General features: G+C 27.6%; 1 protein-coding gene across 5 annotated transcripts in view; it reads right to left on the reverse strand.

The window, feature by feature from the left end:
• LOC107441582 (oxidation resistance protein 1) overlaps positions 1 to 22200 on the reverse strand; it is a 156152-nt gene that overhangs the window by 112576 nt on the left and 21376 nt on the right. For 2 of the 5 annotated variants that reach the window (XM_016054904.3, XM_043051248.2), the window contains exons 3-4: positions 12261 to 12314; positions 8525 to 8652 (exon numbers count right to left, since the gene is read on the reverse strand). In XM_016054904.3, coding sequence (XP_015910390.2) covers positions 8525 to 8652; positions 12261 to 12314 — 182 coding nt within the window. Of the gene's footprint in view, positions 1 to 8524; positions 8653 to 12260; positions 12315 to 19387; positions 19671 to 22200 lie in introns of those variants that run through there. The other 3 variants (XM_043051269.2, XM_071177194.1, XM_043051262.2) reach the window with 3 other exon arrangements.

Consider the following 22200-nt stretch of genomic DNA (forward strand, 5'->3'; position numbering starts at 1 on the left):
TGAATATAATATCGATAAATTTTACTAAAGTTTGAATTAACATAGTTTTTTTGCATGTCAAAGTTCAAAAACTGCGAAATCCTGCACAAAGTAGCCCCGAATGACAGTACGCTATAATAGCAGTACAGGTATTTTTAACCTTTAAGTTAGAGATGAGATGTAAAAATACTTATTGGAAAATATCATTTTTATGACTTATATCAATTTTATGCTGATGACAACCAAGCCAATATGAAAATTAATGTGGGAAAACTGGATCTTACCACGTGATTTTCCAACCAATCAAAATGTGCCGATAACAAATCTACACCATCATTAGATTTTTATACATAGTTAGATATTAAAATACTGATAATGGAAAAAATCAACATAAAATACGCAAGTAAACTTTACTCAGTGACAGTTATGATGCTATGATATGCATATACGTAGATTCTTGAATAAATGTATTATTTTGGAAAAAAGTTTATATGTATTTTAATTCCTAATAATTATTATTAAGCAAAGAACACGAAGTTCAAAAATTGAGTTTACCGCTATAATAAAGATATTAAATTTTCCGTTAAGTATAAAATTTAATTATTAGTTTGAGAGATTCTTTTGTAACTGCCTCGCATGCTCAAAGATCACATTCGCCCTTTTATTATCTAATTTAATTCTGGGGTCGGATTTGATTTCGAACTGATTATTGACTTTGTTTTACCGATAGATATCGTAATTTTATTCCATCGTGCGAGACTAATCAATATGATTACAGAGTCAGAAGCATTAGTTTAAAAGACCTTCTTTTGTGAATAATCCCATTATCATTAGATCACACAAATACACTGGAGGACAAAATTTATGTGATATTGTTTATTTTGTTGCGAGTGTCCCAATTTACTTACTTTGAAAGCGTTGCGCTTAATTTTTCTTTATTCTGTATTGCAGCACTGGTGCTAAAACTTGTATATAATACTATAAAATTCGATTATGGCATTACAATAAATTTCTTTTTTAACTTTTCATGCAGTATATAGAAGTAAACTCCAGCACAAAGATAAGAGCTCTTCTCAAAAAATAGGAGCCAAAACCGCCAATTCTGAATTATTTTAATATCCTCAGTGAGCCGTGGTGGCTCAGGGGATAGAGAGTTCGCCTTCCAATGAGGTGAACCGGGTTCGAATCACAGAGATGGCTGATCGATACGAATTCTGCATCCGGCTAGTACAATCCACGGGGCTGATGTAAAATATCCTCAATGGTTGACGGATCATAGGTTAGAGTCCCTTTGCCGTCAGGCTAACCATGGGAGGTTTTCATAGTTTTCCACTGCATGTAAAGCAAATATGGGTTAGTTCCCTGAAAAGATCCTCCATGAAGGCAGATTTCTCCCAATACTTGATCCAGAAGTTCCCTTGTCTGCTGGATTGGGTTCAAAATGACTGGGCTACGGAGTTATTAGCAGCCGTAAACCCGAAAATTGGCTTGACTGTACAACGACGGTTATAAAATATTTATGTTACATGCATTAAATATTCACTGAATGTGCAATATACTTTTCGGTTTAAATGAAACTAGCATTATTATAATTTTTTCCGTCGAGTTTAAAGACACCAGATTATCTTAGAATTGCAATTCATGGAAGAAAAAAAACTTTCGGCAGCGAATGTAACACTTTTTAGACTATCATTTATTTCACGTGTAGCAAAATTGCCTTCAAAGAAATATTTTAGAAAAGCATTATAAAATACTTAAAAACTTGAAAAACTACTTTGAGGATGGATAAATAAGTTTAAATTACTTTGTTCAATCGCTTAGTTTTCTTTTCTTTTCCATTTTTTTTTTTTTTTTTTTTTTTTTTTTGGAAATAATACAGTGGTTTTCTACAAATGTATATTTTTTGACAAACATCAAAACACTAAATTGCTTGTTCTAAAAACTTTGCTAATAGTAATATAACTTATCTACTGCTGACACTTGTTGATTATATTATCAAGTTACTGTCCCATTAAATATCACAACCTTTTTTTTTTATATAAACAAACTAGACACTATTTTTCTTAAATTGTTTTTTTCCTTCTTAATTGTTTTTTTCGAGACATTTACAGCAAAATTAACCAGTAATTTGTGTGAATTCCAGATTTTAGACAGAATTTAATTTAAAATTTTGATTTTGAATTGAATTTAAACATACTATTTGTCAGAGTTAATATCTGGAAGATATTTTTAGAACTACCAATATTAATTACGATTCCATATTATTAAACCTTTTAGGCAGATGGGATACCGGTCTCCCTTTTTTTTCTGAAGCTCTAATGACAAGCAAAAGTATATTTTGGTATTTTTTTAATTACAAGAAAAAGTCTAATAATTACTAAAAATGTTGGTCAGATTATCGGAATTATATTTTGTACTAAAATATAAAATGCAAAAAAAGCAGTTTAGAATTTTTTTTCATTCATGTTCAAGTATTTATCAATAATTGATTTTGTAAATTAAATAAATGTCAGTGATGAATAACAATCGTTTCTCTTAGATTTAAATAATTGCAATTTTAAAAATGCATTGTTTGGAAGATTTCACCTTTAAAGCAGAGAAAGACATGATGTATTTCACAACCATAAATTATTAATATGCTAAATATAGTATTTTTCATTTATTTTGATCTAAATCAATACAAAATTCAGTATGATCTCGATATTTCAATTTTAAAGGAACTCTAAAAAAATTTCGAGATAGTGAGTTTTCGAGATAAAAAGTTCAGAACGAAATATGTTCTAGAAAGTAGAAAAATATATTCCAAAATTCTAAAGATGTATTCTAAAAAAATATATTCTAAATTTCTAAAAATATATTCTAAAAAAATATATTCTAAAATTCTCTAAAAAGTAGAGTCATGAAACATGAAAAATAACTACTATTACAGGATTCCCACTCTTTCAACAAAGCAAAAATTAAGCACTTTTAAGGAACTTTTTTTGAAGAAATTAAGGACTTTTTTGAAAAATTAAGGACTTTTTTGAAGAAATTAAAGACTTTTTTGAAAAATTAAGGACTTCAGAAAATAGTGTGATTGTTAATGTCTATCATTGAATATGCATATGCTACCAGTGACAGTGCAATTTATTTAATTATGTACCTTCTTAAAATATCAATAAATTAAAAAATAAATAAATAAATAAACAATTTTATTATAATGTAAGCACTGATATAATCGCATTAATTTACAGACTCGCCAAAGAATTACCAGGCAAATCTGCGTATCCTTAAGAAATAAAAATAATAGCGTAACAATCCAAAACTAAAAAAAAAAAAAATTTACATTGCAACAAAACAAATTATAAATGGTTACCAAATATTTAACTTTCTTATTAGAAGCAAATCATGCTTTCTTATTTAGTACTCAGGAAAAAAAATTAAGTATTTTTGAAAAAACACTTGGTTTTCATCAATAAACTTGATAAAAAACCTAGGAGGGCTAAGATTCTTCAAACCCTGTTTCTTACAAATCTGTTTAATTTTTAATACAATCATGAATTTTAAAAAATTTTATGCTTTCTATGAATTTGCAGTTACTTATTACAGATTGAAATATTATGCAAATTTATTTAATTCGAGATTTTAGGAAATAGTTTTCGTTATGGATTCCAGTTCAAAATTTTTTTTCCTTGATACTTCTTAGTGTTTACTTAATTCCTATACTTTTTGATTTTCTTAGCGTTTTACTTAATTCCTATAAGCAGATGCACAACCAGTAAAACTGAATTTCCTGAATTCTGTCAATTTTGAAGGTTAGAACTGCACCCCCCTCCTAAAAAAAACACTATCTCTTCCATGTGCAGTATTCCCCTTCTCCACACTATTCTTTTCTTTTAGAATGCTTCTCTGTTCTCATAGAGTATCATTCTAGGCAAAGGGCAGAATATATTAAAGAAAAAGCCAATATATTAATGAAACATGTTTTCTTCCCTTGTCTGTACCCCCCCCCTACACACATTAATTTTTGTCTCTCTAAAATGCTTTACCGTCGATGCGTGGTCTAATTCTAATTGATAAAAGAACTCTATTTTGTTTTAAAAAATTGAGCAGAAAAATTGTTGCTTTCAACCATAGTGATGCTAAAAAATTAAGAACTTTTAAAAACCTTGAACCAAAATTAAGTACTTTTAAGGGCCCATATTTTCCAAAATAAAAATTAAGCAGTTTTTAAGGACTTTTAAGGACCGTGGGAACCCTGTATTAAATATGTATGTAATAATAGTCGACTATAAGTCTAAACACAACAATGATAATTTTATTTTTAAAAGTAAGACAAAAATAACTGTGCATTAAATAGAAAAAAATCGGTTTATAATGAATTGTAACCAATTGTGACTTTTCCGAAAAAATTCAATTTCTATTTCGAAAAAAATTAGACATAGCAAGGTTTTGAGAAGAAACTCTTCAACTTAACTCTTCATAGGAATTCAACTTAACATTAGGTGAATATATAATGCCAAGTAAAAAATATTTTTAACATAACAAGATTTTCGAGATATCGAAAGTGTACAGTAATGAAAAAAGTATGAAAAATATGCTTCATAAAAATCCTGCGTTGAAGTTTTACCAAATACTGTAAATTGGAACTTTTCCTCAGACAGGAAATGGCTTTTACTTATGTGAATACAATTATTTCGAATTAATATTTTTGTTTCTTTTTATTCATTGAAATCCAATTACCAAAATTTTAAGAATGTAAGAATTTTTTAAATTTGAACTTTGAAAAATACAACTTTAAAATCAATATTTTAGTGACTAGTTTTAATAGAACACGTTTCAATAAATAAAATGAAAAGAAGAAATATTCAAAACTAGTGGGCTGCGCCCCCTGCTCGCTAACGCTCGCCAACCCCCGAAAATTGCTACGCAATGTTATATAGTTTGCTCCGCAAACCAAGCTCGCTTCGCTCGCTACTAACTTAGGTACATTGCAAATGCACAAAATTCTAAGAATTCAAAACAATCATTCAAATCCATATAACAACTTTTTTTTCTAAACTTTCAACTTTTTTTTCTTTTTAGTAAGTACTGAGTCCTTAAAATAAATTTGAATTCAAATAAATGACATGTAATTCGTTAAATCTATTAGAAATGTAGGGAAGAAGTTCNTTTGAAAAATACAACTTTAAAATCAATATTTTAGTGACTAGTTTTAATAGAACGCGTTTCAATAAATAAAATGAAAAGAAGAAATATTCAAAATATCAATTAGTTGCTTTAGAAATAAGGGAATTGTTGTTTGGAAATTGTTCTTAATTTAACATGGAATACCTTTTCTGTGAGAAGCGAACTCTTTATGTGCACTATTAGGAATATTAACAAGTATGCAAAGAATTGGATTATCTTTGTTCTGAATTGTAATAAGGTAAAAGTCTTATCATCAGAGTCGAAACAAAGAAATATTGCACAATATTGGATTGATCAATACAGCATCATAGGAATTCTGTTATGTCTGCATTTCTTTTCATTCTATGTCATGCTACTGATTCTGATGCTTGTCTTATAATCAAATATCCCAGTCTTTTTTTCTTCATTTTTTGTTTATCTTTTTATATGCGTTGCGCATCTATTTTTTTAGTTTTTAAAACATGACACTTTTTTAATGCGTTTAAATTTCAACAGAGAATGATTTACTTTCTACATTACTAAAACATTTACAACATTATTTTTTCTTAGGTTTCACTGTACGATGAAAAGTTCTTACTATTATTTATTAGTTGCTATTTTCATTTATTTTCTGAGATATGAATAGATGAACCATTTTATTTGTGAATAACGGTAAACTGCAGAATTTGGAATTATTTTTCTTCACGATATTTCCAAACATGTAGTTGGCTTTACTCTTGAAATGCATTATCCTTATTTGACATTGCTTTTATTTTGAAATTGAAAACAAATTATTTTTATCCGCATATCGCTGGTTCAAAACTAAAACGACACTTCTGCATTCACTTCTCATTGAAATAACATGAGAAGTGAGTGCAGAAGTGTCGTTTTAGTTTTGAACCAGCGATATTATTAATTTAATTTTTTAAGAGAAAGCATATCAAGTTTCAAAATTTACTACTGTTAATCTAAAGAATCACAAGGTTTAGCAAAATAAAACATCATTTTGATTGTGAAACAACTATAATTTTTCAGAGAGAAATTTGTTTTTGTAATGAATTATTTCTGAAATTTTTTAAGTGAATCGAAAAGTTTTTGCACACAATTATAAAATTCGTTAATCCGAAGATAATTCCTTACAAAAAGAACTTACCTAATTATTATATTTACTTATTTTCTTTTAACTATTTATTATTTCCTTAAATAATATTTAGAAATAATTTTGAATTGTGAGGCATGCAAACTTCTTACATCTTTTTAAAACATGTAATTTTATGAGGCAAAATACAAACGAAATTGGACTAGCAGCTCTTGTGAAAAAGAATTTGTATATTTGAATTAGTTTTCTTAGGAATTTTCTACTTATTCCATTCAAATTTTGTTACTTAAAATATGAAATCACATTCTTTAAAATGATGAAAATTTTGATGAAAAAATGATTAATGTACTTTATTCATAAAAATTTTTGTTTATCATCAAATAAAATAATAACAAAAAATTTAATATTTATTAAAAAATTCTTTTTCGTATAGAATTATCTTTAGATAAACGAACTTTATAATTGTTTGCAAAATTCTTTCAATTCGCTTAAAACTGGATATAGCGAAATATTTAAGAAGTAAAATTAACACCTTGGGGTTCAAACTTGAACCGTTCTCCTGAGCAAACTATTGGAACCATATTTCCGAGATTGCGGCTACTCCCAATATTTTGGGGATCAGAAATCCAATTCCGTCGAAAAAAAGCATGGTTATTCTAAGAAAATACGTTTTTGTGTCTGATTTAGTAACTTAAAATACCATATATACTAGCTAATTAGCATGTTTGAGGTCCCCCCCCCCTGTGAACCATTAAGATTGTGTCCCAGTAGGTGAAATCAGATCATTAAATCAAAAGTTATCAGTGTGAATCATTTTTTTTTCTTTTGCGCAGTGTACATAGCATTATTTAGGCAGGTTTACTAGTTGTTTTATTTTTATTTTGTTATATTTTAAGAAAACTGTTTACTATGGTAATTTCTAACTATGGGTATTTTAAACTCAATTCAACACATTGAGAATAATTTAATAATAAACTCGGAATGCAATAATGATCACCTTTAGTATTTATTATTAGAGCCTTTGTTAAAAATGGAATAAAAATATAGTGCACATTAGAGATTTCAGATACCCTTAACTTAAGCATTTTAACCCATCATTATTGACGTCGTATACTGCACTAATAAATTGAAAAGTTCTCAAACTTTTTTCTAAACGCCTTTTTTAGCACTTCCTAATTGGTTTGTAAAATATAAATTTTTTAGCTTTCGAAAACTATAATCTGCAAATTTTAGTTCTTTAGAGGTAGGGCTTTCTATGCCACAGAATAAGAGTAAAAAATTGATTGAAATCGTCTTAAGCCGGCTTATATAAAGGTCAATCGCAAAGACAATTTCTAGCAGAAAGGCAACGTATTCTTATCACACTAGACATATAAACTATTTTTTAATCATATCAACCCCACCTTTTCTCTTATTGACCTCAATAATGATTGTATAGAGTTTGAATGCTTTTTATTAATTCCCACTTTAATGATTGTTTTGAATTTTATTTTTCCGCGAAGATTGCAAACCTATATACTAAAGGGTTAGTATATATAACAAGTGCAGACGGTATTTTAAACTATGAAATCAGACACAAAAACGTACTTCCCAGAATAAACATACCTTTTTTTCGACTTATTTGGATTTCTGGCCCCAAAATATAAGGAGTAGCTGCAATTTGGGAAATATGGTAACAATAGTTTGGTCAGCAGAGCGATATAAAGATTGGAACCCTTAATGTTAAGTTTACTTTTTTCGTATTTCGCTATATCTCAAGAACTTTTTAAGCGAATTACGTACATTGAAATGCTGTAAAAAATTGTACACCTTACAATTCAAAATTTTTTCGATTGTTATTAAATAAAACAATAAAAAAATAAGAAATATTTACTAAAATTTTTATTTGCATGGAATTACCTTTGGACAAATGAATTTTATAATTGCTTATAAAAATTGTCCAATTCGCCTGTTTCCGAGATAGAGCGCAATATGCAAAAAAAAAATAATAATAATAATAATAATAATAATAATAAATAAACATTAAGTGGTCCAAACTTTGGAACGCTCTTCTGACCAAAATATTGGGACCCTATTTTCCAGAATGTTTCCCATGTTTATTCAGAGAAAGTGCGTTTTTGTGTTTGACTTCGTAACTTAAAATATCGTCTGCACTAATAACACTGGCCCGTTTTTTATTTTGAGGCACTGCACATAGCATGAAATTAATTAAAAATTAATCATGATTTCAGAAATGACAGTCGTTACTCAATAGCCATAGAGGATCAAAACAACAGTTATTCTAAATAAAACTCTTACCTTCATCTCTCGTTACTGATGAATCTGATGATTTTCGATTGTTTTCTGAATTTTCAATTGGGTTGTTCTTGTCTGTCTGTTCGGTTTTTTGTTCTTCTTTTTGAATTGCATCAGAATCAGTTTCACTACTGTGGAAGAAATTCATCATTATGACCAAACATATAGTTCACTTTATACGTAGCATTTAAATGATGCGTCATTTCGAAACAAAGTCTTTCATTTCGAAACGAAGTCAAATTTCTCAGAAGCCAATTAAAATTCTTGTCTTTTTCAGACTTCATTGCTTAAGAACGAGATAAGAATGATTTATTGCTGATAAAAACTAGAGATACCATTCAAGAAAAAATAGGCATTCTTAAATTGTTTGCTACCTGGAGAGATTATCGGAAATTTTAAGTGTCTGTCTTACTTCGTTGCTTTGACTTTTATTTTGCTATCTTCTTACCATGTTTACAATTATAGTACAGAATTTTCACATGATGGTTAAGTTTTGATTGAACAAAAAAAACCGTTTTATAAGTTTTTTAATTTTGAATTTCAGAATCCTTTTAGATTTTGTGATTAAAATGAACCGTGTGCTTACTGTAAAACAACTGGATTAATGATATCAAATCTTTTATTTGTTTTTCATCATAATTTTAGTCTTTTATGATATAAATCTCTCTCTAATTTTTGCGCAGGTCGATACTATTTTTTTAGTCAGAATATTGTTGTAAACTTTTTTTTTAAAAAATCGCGTTAATAATCACTGGCTTTGTTTTATTCATAACTTTAATAGTCTAATTCTTGTTTTGTCCAGGGTTGTTTTGCCTTGAAAAGAAAAATTGCAGTAAATGATCCAGTGATTAGTGCAAAGGTTTTAAACTCTTAGGTTATGTTCGACCAGAAACATATTTGTTGAGAAAAAACTGTAATCGCTCCTCTACGTCCGCATGTTATCAGAATGTTCTGATTGGACATTAAGTTTGAGCCCAAGAAGGCTATAAATAAAAGTAACTCTATTTCTCTGATGTTCCTTTCTATTTCTCCTGACCCAGTGTACGTTCCAGCTGTGTAACTCTCTGTGTAATGTTCTAATAAACATGTCTTTCTCCGATCCACTGATCTCTGAATTTCATTACAATAACAATATTAACAGATTACGCAATATAGGCGGTGTCAATTTCCTTATAGTGAAACAATGACTTGTGTTATCCTTCTCATCTTATAATGAAACTACAATTTACTATAAATTTTAATAAGACAATGGCTGGCGTAACGTTATGTCCTCCATTCTGGGAGAGTATTCCAAAATTTATTGCAATAGTGGTTTACAGTTCGAACATTACATAATCAACGCAACCTAATAATCATTCCTCTCCATGTCAGGGGCGGATCCAGAAATTTTTCCTGGGGAGGGTCATAGACTCAGAGATCCCCCCCCCACACAATAAATTTTTTTATAAAAAAATTTTTTTAATATTTTTTATTGAAAAAAATATTGTTTTTTTAATGCTAGTCTTCTCATTTATTTTTTTCATAATGAACAATACATAATTAATTCAAGCATTCTAAATCTTTAAATAATAAATAAAATGCGTTTTTTTAGAAACTTTGTCAATTACCATCTTTGGTCGCGCTTCAACATTATTAATGTTTACAATCAAACTATGACGAAATTCGTTTTAAACTTTTGGATTATGATTCTTGAAACAGTGAAGAAGATAATTAGATGGAAAAAAATCGATTTTTCGACCTACCTAGGTGTATATGCCCCTTTGAATAATTTTTTAAATATTTTACTTCTTTTGTGAACTATTAAAAGAATTATTATTTTTATTTTTTTCCTATTTTTGGGGGGGGTGTATGACCCCTATGACTCCCCCCCCCCCCCTGNGCCCCCCCCCCCCCCCGCTGGATCCGCCACTGCTCCGTGTGACGCAAATGCGGGTTAGTTCCATCAAAAAAAAGTTCTCCACGATGGCAAATTTTTTCCAATACTTCATTCAAAAGTTCCCTTGTCTTCTAGATTGGTTTCAAAATGACAAGACTACGGAGCTGAAAATTAGAAGTCGTAAACCCAAAAATTGGGTCTGCTGTTCAACGACGATTATATTAAAAAAAATATTTAAAAAATTTAATAAAAACTAATAATTATGGGCTGGAATAGCCTGGTTGGTAGGGCACTGGGCTCATGTCCAAGAGTTCGTAGGCTCGGTTCCCACCGGCCGAAGACTACCAAAATAGTAAATGGTGACTGTGCACGTTAAATCTGTTGAGTTTCAAAGTCCTTCATGCTCCCATAACAAATCAATACCTCTGAGAGTACTGATCCAGGAGTTTCCTTGCCTTCTGGATTGGTTCAAAATTATAAGGCTACGGAGTTGAACATTAGTAGTCGTAAACCCAAAATTGGGTTGGCTTTTCAACGACGGATATAAAATAAAATAAAATCTAATAATCATCATTGTGACCAAGCATTGAAGACGAATGCTAAAACTGCTGATTTTAGCACCAAAACATCACTTTTCTTTCTAATCACTTTTAATTTTTTCGTTTCCAACATGCTAGTTACTAGTTAGAACAACCACTCTATTCATTAAACTTTACTCCATGTAAATTTTTTTGTACATAAGGCCAAATCAATAAAAAAAAACAAATTTCATATAGTGGAGGTAGTGGAAATAAAAATTTGTTTTTACTCCGAAAGGGTTGTCATAAAATTTTCAATCAAAAAAGAAATGTATATAGCATTATAAAAAACTTATATAAATGTATATAACATAGTAATAAAAAATAAAATTATTTAAGTATAATTTTAGCTAAATGCAGTTATTTTATAGCCATGCTTCATAATGTGCATAGATTAAAATTAAAAAGAAAAACTTAACGAGTCATACATTATTTTAAAAAAATCTTCAGGAATTTTTGAAATCTAGAATAAATTAGACGTTTGACAAAACTTGTGGCTTTATTCTGTTAGAATACATAAAAGCCATGGTCAGTCTTGTTTATGCAGGCAGCCAGAAAAATTCTAATAAAACGGAAATAGTCATTCAAATAGCTCAACTTACTACAAATTCACCCGTTGTGGTTAATGTAAAAGTTAATTTCTACGTCATTTTTTCATCAGAAAATGAAAATAACGAAATACACATTTTTTTACCAATTCTACTAATTTTCATTTTAGTCAGAAATTGTTAATTAGATTACAAAACAATGCAAAAAAATGTCATAACTATAGATAATTAAAATAAATATGAAACCAATAAAATATTTAACTTACTCGCAATAATAATCTATCCATAAACAATTAAACCTATTTAAAACTCCAGATTAAATTTGCTTATAAAGATTGTTTACTTCAAAAAAAAAGTCGATAAAGAGCATAATAAACACATCCCATTTCCTTTTAGTAAAACGGCAAACTTTTCACTTTTTTAAAAACGGGAAAACGAATAAAAGCAAAAAGTTCTCACTCAATAAAATCTTGAGATTAAAAGCATTAGCATGAAACGAGAACGATTAAATTTATTTCTTCCCAAATTATCAAACAGATGAGGAAAAAAAAAAACAGGAATTTCCGGGAATTCTGCTTAGTATAAAAATGTGAAGAAAAAGAGGGAAAGAGAATAGAAAAATATTTTTATCCCATCATTTATCATCTCTTTTTAAGAACACGGGATTTTATTTGTTAAATGCACAGCGTTCGTAAAAGGATAAAAAAGAGAGAGAGAAATAAATGCCGGTCACTTACGATTGGGCTTCGGCTAAAGACTCTTTGCTGTGATAGCTCTTCGACTTTTTCCCCCTGAAAAAACATTAAGGTAATCATTTTTCACGAAATTCATTTTAAACACGAAACAAGCTTTTTCAATATATTATATTTTCTATGAGAGAATATTTCTTTTTTTTTTTCAAAAGGGATATGTTATCATGAACCTTTTTGTTTCTTTTCTATTTTAGCTAACAAATTTTTAAATAGAACATTACACGGTATCAGTTATCTTAATAGAGCTTTTATTAAGAATTATTTGCTTAAAATAATTTTTTAAATATTTTTTTTAATTGTTTAGAATTTTAATTTTTTTTAATAATTAATTGTAATGTTTCTAAAAATATATTTAAACTATTATTTTTTTTAAAAAATGTTATGTAATTTCATATGAAAAATATATAGGAAAACAATTTTTCTTATTTTAGTTAACAATTTTTTAAATAGAACACGGCATCAGTTATCTTAATAGAGCTTTTATTAAGAATTATTTGCTTAAAGTAATTTTTTCAATGAATTTTTTTTAATAGTTTAGAATTTTAATTTTTTTTTAATAATTAGCTGTAATGTTTCCAAAAATATATTTAAACTATTATTTTATTTAAAAAATGTTAGGTAATTTCATATGAAAAATAAATAGGAAAACAATTTTTCTTATTTTAGTTAACAATTTTTTAAATAGAGCATTACACGGCATCAGTTATCTTAATAGAGCTTTTATTAAGAATTATTTGCCTAAAGTCATTTTTTCAATACATTTTTTTAATAGTTTAGAATTTAAATTTTTTTTAATAATTAGTTGTAATGTTTCTAAAAATATATTTAAACTATTATTTTTTTAAGAAAAATTTTATGTAATTTCATGTGAAAAATACATAGGAAAACAAATTTTCATTGTCTTTGTGTGCTTGACTTTTTTGAATTATATTCGAAGCTGCATTTTTCACTTTTAGATAAATGTGGACTAATTGTCCTTTTGTGATAACAACAAACGGAAACAATGAAATAAAGGAAAATAAAAAATTTGAAAACTTGTTTTACATTATTTTACAATGGGCCACAAATATTGTATCAATAAATATATCGTAGAGAATCCATAACAAAAAGAATTCTGTAAGAAAAACAGTTAGCCAAACAGGATATAAAGGGGTGGTCATAATAAAGTAGCTTCTCAGTATATTATAGACTTACAGTAAGCGAAATAAATAAGTGAAAACCCAAAATAACTTTTGTTCTGATGATTGGATTTTCATGTTCTGGCTCCATCTTAACACTAGATTGCCTAAGGAAGTCATTTTGACTGCTTTTAATTTCAATTAAAAAAGAAATGATGTATATAATGACACAATTTCTTAGAATTTTATACAACATATAATTTTTTTATTGTTAATATTTACTAATAACTTGTTATATAACTATAAATAATGTAAGAAATATTAAAAATTAATTTTAAACAAATTTTTCTACACATTATTTATTTTTTTACAATCCAAACATTTTGACTGCTTTTGGGCAATATAGGTATATACTAAATTTCAGTCATTCTAGTGTTATTGGCTCGAGAGTCTAATCTTAAATATGTTAAGTAATTAGTCCAGACAATATTTTAAGTTATAAAATCAGACACTAGAACATACTTTATCTAAACAAGCATAATTTTCTACGACAGATTTCGATTCTCAATCCTCAGTCTGGAAAATAGTTTAGACAGTTTACTTTAGACAGCTTAGTTTAGAATTTTTAATGCTAATTTACCTTTCGCAATTGCTACTAGGACGAATAGAGAGAAAAAATAACAACACAATTATAAAGTTCCTTTATCTGATGATAATTCAGTGCAATAAATAATTCTTAATAATTATTTATTATTTTGTTTAATAATTGTCAAAAGAATCTTGAATTGTAAGACATACAATTCTTTTAATCATTTAAAGTTTTGTAGTTTTAAATGGTAAAATACAAAATTTGAATTAAATCAGGAAGAAAATCTCTCGATGAATTAAATTTTAAAAACATCGCGCATTAAGAATCGCATTTCTTGAGACCTATTTTGTTTCAATTTTGTAGTTTCTGATTTAAGATTACGAAATTTCAAATTATATAAAAAATTTGTCTGCCTTATAGTTCAAGACTTTTTTTTTCGATAATTATTACATAAAAAAATGAATAATTGCGGGAAAAAAAACTTTGTATTGAATTATCTTTAGAAAAAGGAATTTTATAATTAAGTTCTAATTTTTCTGTTCTCGAGATGCATCGAAATACGAAAAAATAGAAATTAGCACTTAAAGCAAAAGGGTCCAAGCTTTCGATCTCTCTCCTACCTGAGCTATTTTGATCAGATTTTCTAGATTATAGCTACCTCATATTTTTTGAAAAATAAGAATCCAAATAATTAGAATAAAAGGTATGTTTTTTCCTACCAAGTACGTCTTCTTGTCTATTTTCCTAACTTAAAATATCGCCTCCCTTAATTAATAGCATATTTAAGGATAGACCCTCAAACCATTAAGAGTAAATACAAGTTCTTAAAAATTCGATTATTAGATCAAAAGTTACTGAAGATATTCATTCTTTTATTTCACGCACTGTACACTATTCACTGAAATAACTTTAGTATGATGTATAATAAGCTGATTTTTTATCTGATGAATTTTTTTCCCCTCTGATTTCACAAAAAATTAACTCAGCAGATATTTCAATTAAATAAAAACTATGATTACGTAAAAAAATGCGAAAAAATTAAAAAATTTGTTAAAAAAAAAAATTTTTTTTTCATTTCTGGAATTTATGCAAATTGCCTAACTTATAAATGACGCTTATACTATAGAAGTACACAAGCAAGATAAGCACTGATTTCGGTCAGTTTTCTTTCAATTGATGGCAAGTTTACTGCTCGTAGCAAAAAATAAAAGCTAATTTCATGTTTATAAATAAAGTTTCAGCTTTTTTTTTTTCCTTTTCATACTTATTTTCAAAAAGTTATAGCTTTGAGAATGTTGTAGATTAATAAAATCTCTATCCCTAGATAAACAATCATTTAAATGAATACAGTTTATAAAGTAAGTTTAAAAAAGTATTATTATATTGACAATCGTATTTGTATTAGCTTTAGAAATCTGAAACTATTTTGTACAGGATGAAATAAAGTAAGTCGATATTTTCAAAATATAGCATTTAAAAAAAACTAAATATTTCCTAATTTAAGCTACAAATATTTTGATTTTAAGCCTTTTATTACATTTTATTTTTTAACCGTCGTTGAACAGTTGCCCTATGTTTTTTGGATTTACGACTACTAATGTTCAACTCCGTAGCCTTGTAATTTTGAACCCAATCCAGAAGACAAGGGAACTCCTGGGTCAAGCTTTGGGAGAAATTTGCCTTCGTGGAGGACTTTTTGAGGGAACTAATCTGTATTTGCATTACACGAAGAGGAAAATTTGTGATCTTCTTCTTAAAGTGCAAGCACCCTATTGTAGTTAGTGAATTGAGTACTCTCATCAGGAAGGTATTATTTGTAATAGAAATTAACTATCACGATTCGATCATGATTTGATCAATGATATCATGATAATTTTTTTTTTAAATTTATAAGAATTCGTACAGTATTTACTGTTAAAGAAAACTATTTTTGTATACCAGTAGGCATGTTGTTAATTTTTTAAAGAGCTTATTGTTAAGTATGTTTATATGATCTCGAATGCTTCTAAAATGAATCACTTAAAGCTTTGAGTTCATAATGCTAAATCTGTTTTAATTTGAAGGCATCAGGCGCTTGGAATCTTAATTTTTGATCACGTGTTTTTTTACGAAATCATTAGGAAAAAAATTGACAGTAACGTTTAAAGCATTTTTACCAAGATAGAAGTCACACATTTGGTCCTTTATGGGAAAATAAGAAAGTTTCATTTCAATATTTTGTTATTATCGATCAGTTATCCTAATAAACCGCAAAACTGAACAAAGCGTTTTTATCATAAAGTCTGAAAAAAAGTCTGAAAATTGGACCATGTGCTCCTTTCCAGATATGAAGAACAACTTTAAAAAGTCTCATTTCAATATTTTGTTATTATCAGAGTCATTAGCCTAATTGACTGTAAAGCTAAACAACGCGTTTTTACCAAGATACAAGTCACAACTTGATCCATGCGTTAATTGTGAATTAATAAAAATAAATAAAAGAGATTCATTTAGATATTTTTTTATTATCAGAGTCATTAGCCTAATTGACTGTAAAGCTAAACAACGCATTTTTACCAAGATACAAGTCCCAATTTGATCCATGTGTTAATTGTGAATTAATAAAAATAAATAAAAGAGATTTATTTAGATATTTTGTTATTATCAGAGTCATTAGCCTAATTGACTGTAAGGCTAAACAACGCATTTTTACCAAGATACAAGTCACAATTTGATCCATGCGTTAATTGTGAATTAATAAAAATAAATAAAAGAGATTCATTTAGATATTTTGTTATTATCAGAGTCATTAGCTTAATTGACTGTAAAGTTTTAACCAAGAGAGAAGTCACAACTTGATCCATGTGTTAATTGTGAATTTAAAAAAATAAATAAAAAAGGTTCAATTCGATATTTTGTTATTATCAGAGGTATTAGCCTAATTGACTGTAAATCTAAACAACGCGTTTTTAACAAGATAGAAGTCACAATTTGGTTCATGTGTTAATTGTGAATTAATAAAAAAAGAAGAAGAAAAGCCTCATTTAGATATTTTGTAATTATCGGGCTGATTAGTCTAAGAGTCAGTAATGCTAGCTAATACGTTTTTACCAAGGCAGACACAAAGCGGTGATTACGTGTAGATGACCAGATGCTCACCACAAGCAGCAAGTATTAAATAAGACAAACAGTGTAATAGAAATGGTTAGTAATTATAAGAGAAATCCGTTTTCCTTGATTTTTGCGTAAATGTTATCAGAACACGTGACATAAAATCTAAAAAGGTTAAGTGATTATATATTAACAAAAGCAGCTTAAAACTGTTGATTTTTTTTTTTACAGTAATCCTTAAAATTCTCTCCCGACTCAGAGGATCAAAATTCTAGAATAAAAACAATAGATCCTTGGGTTGACAATTTTCAGACTAAGCTTATTTTAAATCTTAAAGGAAAACACAGCTTGAACTGATCTTATTGCACATATTTTTCATCTTGAAGTTTCTTAAAAAGGTCAAAATAAATTTATGAATGAATCTGGAAAAAGCTTTTATTATTTGAATGAAAATTTAATTTTAAAAGCAGACATAGGATTTTATAAAAATGAATAAATTCAGAATGTAAATACACCAAGAATCATAAAGTTTAAAAATAAACTTAATTGAAAAATGATGTTTTCCCAGTATTTTTATTTCGAAAGCGGATTGTTGAATGAATAATGCTGTAAATCTTTGAAGAATTTTCTTTTATTTCATAAATATATATTTTCTATAAACTAGGAGGCTTCGCCCCCTGCTCGCTGGCTCTCGCCAACCCCCAGAACTACTTTCGCATTTCATTTCGGATTGCTTCGCAATCCAATGCTCGCTTTGCTCGCTCATTGGATACGTTCTTAACGTCTAGCTTTTGTATACTTTTTTGAATACTCAAGTTCCGAAAACTTTTCACTGTAGAAAATTCTAAACCTGTATATTTCAATATTAATTTGAAATTCCNCGTGTAAGAGAAATAGTAACGTAAACAAAACAAAGCAAAAGTTGCCACCGGTGGAAAAGAAATACAGCCAAAATTTGAGAGCCACGTAAGAGAATTATATATATTAGATTATTAAATATAATGATATTAGGAAGGATTAGTAATTAGAATTCGTTGGTATTCTAAATTTTATAATTAAACCAGTTTCTAAATTTTATAATTAAACAAGTTATAAATAAAAACAAGTTTAAAATATTCAATTTAGAATTCTGTATCATTTAAAAAATGTAAGTTTTAAAATGTCATCGCACCATTTCCGGTAGTGATTCGGCAGTTTTTGTATCCTACTTGTTTTTGAAGTTCAATTCTTAATGGGTATACTTTTTAGCTTTCATTTTTTACAAGGATTTTAAAAATACATGTTTACGGTGATAATACAAAAAGTGTTGTACATGATTTATTTTTAATAATTAGTTCATCAAGTAGTTATAGAAAGATTTCAATAATTTAAAAATATGTATGACATTTTTAAACTAGATTTCGTAACTTATCAAATCTTTTTTTAAACTTCAATATGTATATAGAATTTCTTTAATTAGTTTTTAACATATTCGAAGATATGTGTGTGGTTTTCATTACGTAATTTTTCTTCTGGAGACATTTAAGAGATTTTTAAAAATGGCCTGAGAAACTTGATTTTTGCGGAAGGAAAATCATTAACGAGTTATTACTCAAAATTATACATAAAGAGTAATAAACAATGAAACATCTATTCTTTTAATTTTAAGAAGCAATAAAAATCTCTATTATGTATTATTTAAAGAAACGATAAAAAAATCGTATATTTATGTCTTTTTTACGAATAATAAAAAATGTAATTTAAATGTCCATAAATTTAAACATGGAAATTTAAATATGCATAAATGATTATGGTTTAGCAACTACTTCCTACCACAAAACGTTTACCAAAAAAATAATACACTTTTTATTTCAAAAATATCAACAACGACCATAATTTATTTTGGATTTATATATTTTTTTATTTTATTTTTTTCAAAAAAATAGGTTAAATTAACATGATAGCTCATTACAATTTCCCTGCATTTAGACGTTCAATTTATACATTATTTTCTATAAGAAATTTAGAAATGAACACATCGTTTTCGCAGAAATCTAACGAAATAATATGATTTAAATAGTATTGACGAGGGAAAATTCTTATGTTAAGAAGAGATAAAACGAGCAAAGTATATGGATCAAACGAAAGCTAAATGCGAGAGAATATTTTTAATGTTGACTTTAAATTTGAGAAAATTTAAAAACAATTCGTTACAAATTTAAATTCGTTGCAAAATGAAAACTAATTATAATTTTTTTGTCTTCTAAAAACTTGATCAAAGCAATATTTGTATTTAAAAGCATTTTTAACACTATAAAATGAGATATCTGACCTACCAGTTACACAAAAATCCTAATAAGACTTTTGGATTTAAATAACAATTCATATTCAATCTTCATCACTCACATAGAGATAAGGAAATGTTCAACTTATAACGATAGTAGAAGCAGCGTCAATATCTAAATAGCATTTTTAACACTATAAAATGACATATCCCACCTACCAGTTGCACAAAAATCCTAATAAAACATTTGGATTTAAATAACAATTCATATTCAATCTTCACCACTCACATAGAGATAAGGAAATGTTCAACTTATAACGATAGTAGAAACAGCGTCAATATCTAAATATCATGACACGCTTCTCAAAGAATCAGCTGAACATTTACATTTTGTCAAGGATAAGTTATTAAGAATTAATCTTAAATGCGTCAGCGAAATATTCCAATACTCCTGTTGCATTGTTTGTAAAACTTTTTACTTTCTTTCTCGCTGTATTTTTCAAATTGAAATAACATTTCAGTTTTTCAACAACAAAAAATTAAAGTGAATAGATTTTTCACAAAAAAACCAGCATTAAATACATTAAAGATCCAAAAAAACTAAATTCTTCATGCAGAAGAATGTTATAATAATTAACTTTCTGAAGTATATCTGGAATGAGAACAAAACAAATTTATGCTGTTTTCCTATTAAAGATATAGTGTTCATAAAATCTATATCAAGACAGCAATAAAGCAAAATCTATTTGAAAATAATAAATTTTACTTGAGATTGTAATATCTTTTGTGGCATTTACGTACCCTTACATTAGCCTTTATGTGTATCAGAAAAAACGTGACTTAATATGACTTTCTAACCTCTTGTCGAACATAATATTCAAACTTCTTTAGAAAATTTGTTTTAATGAGTTAGGAAAACGAAATAGTTCATTATTATTGCTCGATCGTTATTTCCTATAATTGCAAGTTTTGAAAAGAAATTTTTAATACGGCGTATGAATTTTATTACGTGAGCGTCGTGAAAAGACCCAATAGTTTATCTTATTATTTGTTATTGTCATTGTGTGCATATATGTCAGCATGGATATAGAAATAACATAAATAAATAACATAAAAAGATATTGCGTGTATTCATTTCTGGAAGAATATCTTTTAAAAAAAGTTTCGATAATACTAATTAATGTACTGAGTGCCAATCAAAAATGGACCATCCTGATTAACTTTTGATCTAATGATCGAATTTTCAAGATTTATGACTCAATCTTAATGGCTTGAAGAGGCGACTTCAAATATGCTAATTAGTTAGTGCACACGATATCTTATGTTACGAAATCTGACACAAAAGAGTACTTTCTCTGAATAAACATACTTTCTTTTCGACTGATTCAAGCTTTTGACCTCCCAAAATATAGGGGATAGCCGCAATCTGGGAAATGGGGCACAATAGTTAGGTCAGGAGAGTTCTCCAAATTTAGGACCCCTTAATGCTAATTTTACTTTTTGCACATTTCGCTATAAATCGAGAATTTCTTAAGTGAAAAAAATAATAGAAATTTCGAATAAATAATCGAAAAAAATAATAGAAATAAAACAAATTTCACACTCAAATATGAAATTCGTTTATCCAAAGATAATTTCGTGTAAAAAATAATTTTTAGTAAATACTTGATATTTTTTTTTAAATTAATAATGGTCAAACAATTTTTGAATTGTAAGGTATGCAATTTTTTGCATTATTTTAAGCAATATAATTTTACAGGAAACAATACAAAATTTGAGCTAAATAGATCGAATATTTCCTAAGGTATTGAATTTGAAAAATATGACTTTTTCAAAATTCGATTTATTAAGAACTATACGACTAATTTCGCTCAAATTTTGTATTGTGTCATGTAAAATTATATTTTTTAAAACGAAGCAAAAAATTGTATACTTTACGATTCAAAAATGTTTCGACTGTTCTTAAATAAAATAGTTATAAATATTTATAAAAGGTTATTTTTTTGCATGGAATGGCCATTTGGAATTTGCCAATATGGAATTTGCCAATTCGCTTAAAAAGGTCTCCAGATATAGTGAAATATGCACACAAAAAAATTTACATTAAGGTGTCCAGACTTTGCAGCCTTCTCTTGACCAAACTATTGGAACCATATTTTTCAAATTGCTGCTACCCCCTACATTTTGGGAGTCAGAAATCGGAATCTGTCGAAAAAAAGGTATGTTAATTCAGAGAAAGTACGTTTTTGTGTCTGATTTCATAACTTAGAATATCGTCTGCATTTATTAATTACTTTTAATGGTAAAAAAATTCATGTATATAAATTTATACATGAGGTTAGAGAAAAGTTTTTACCCTATTGAAACTAACCTAATTAAAATAAATTAAAACAGGCACATTTTTTTAAAAAATAAAATCCTATTTTAAAAAAAAAACATTAGAGAATTGCTAATAGCAAACCGAACTGATTTTATCAATTGTTTTAAATCCAAATTTGATTTGGTGAGAAATGTAACTAGTTAAAACAAACTATGCAACAGAAGTCGTAAAAAACAGTCATAACGAACATAACAAAACAGTCCCTACAATAAAAGTTATAGTCATAAAAACTAATGTTTTAATAATTCTAATAGTTCAAAAATAATGTTTTAATAATTAACGCATTGATTTAAAAAGCCTACTTTTATAAGCATTTTTAACAAGTTTTCTTAGTAAAAATTAATTTTCTTTTTGGTTTAACTCTTTATTTTGGATTTTGTAATAAAATGTGCTTAAAGTTGATTCATGCTTTATTGTATTCACTTTTGTATTGTTTTACAAATTGGCAAACGCAAAAGTTCTCTTCCGAAAAGGTAAAAAAAAAA

Source organism: Parasteatoda tepidariorum, chromosome 2 (assembly GCF_043381705.1).
Source record: "Parasteatoda tepidariorum isolate YZ-2023 chromosome 2, CAS_Ptep_4.0, whole genome shotgun sequence".
In the NCBI taxonomy this organism is placed as follows: domain Eukaryota; kingdom Metazoa; phylum Arthropoda; class Arachnida; order Araneae; family Theridiidae; genus Parasteatoda; species Parasteatoda tepidariorum.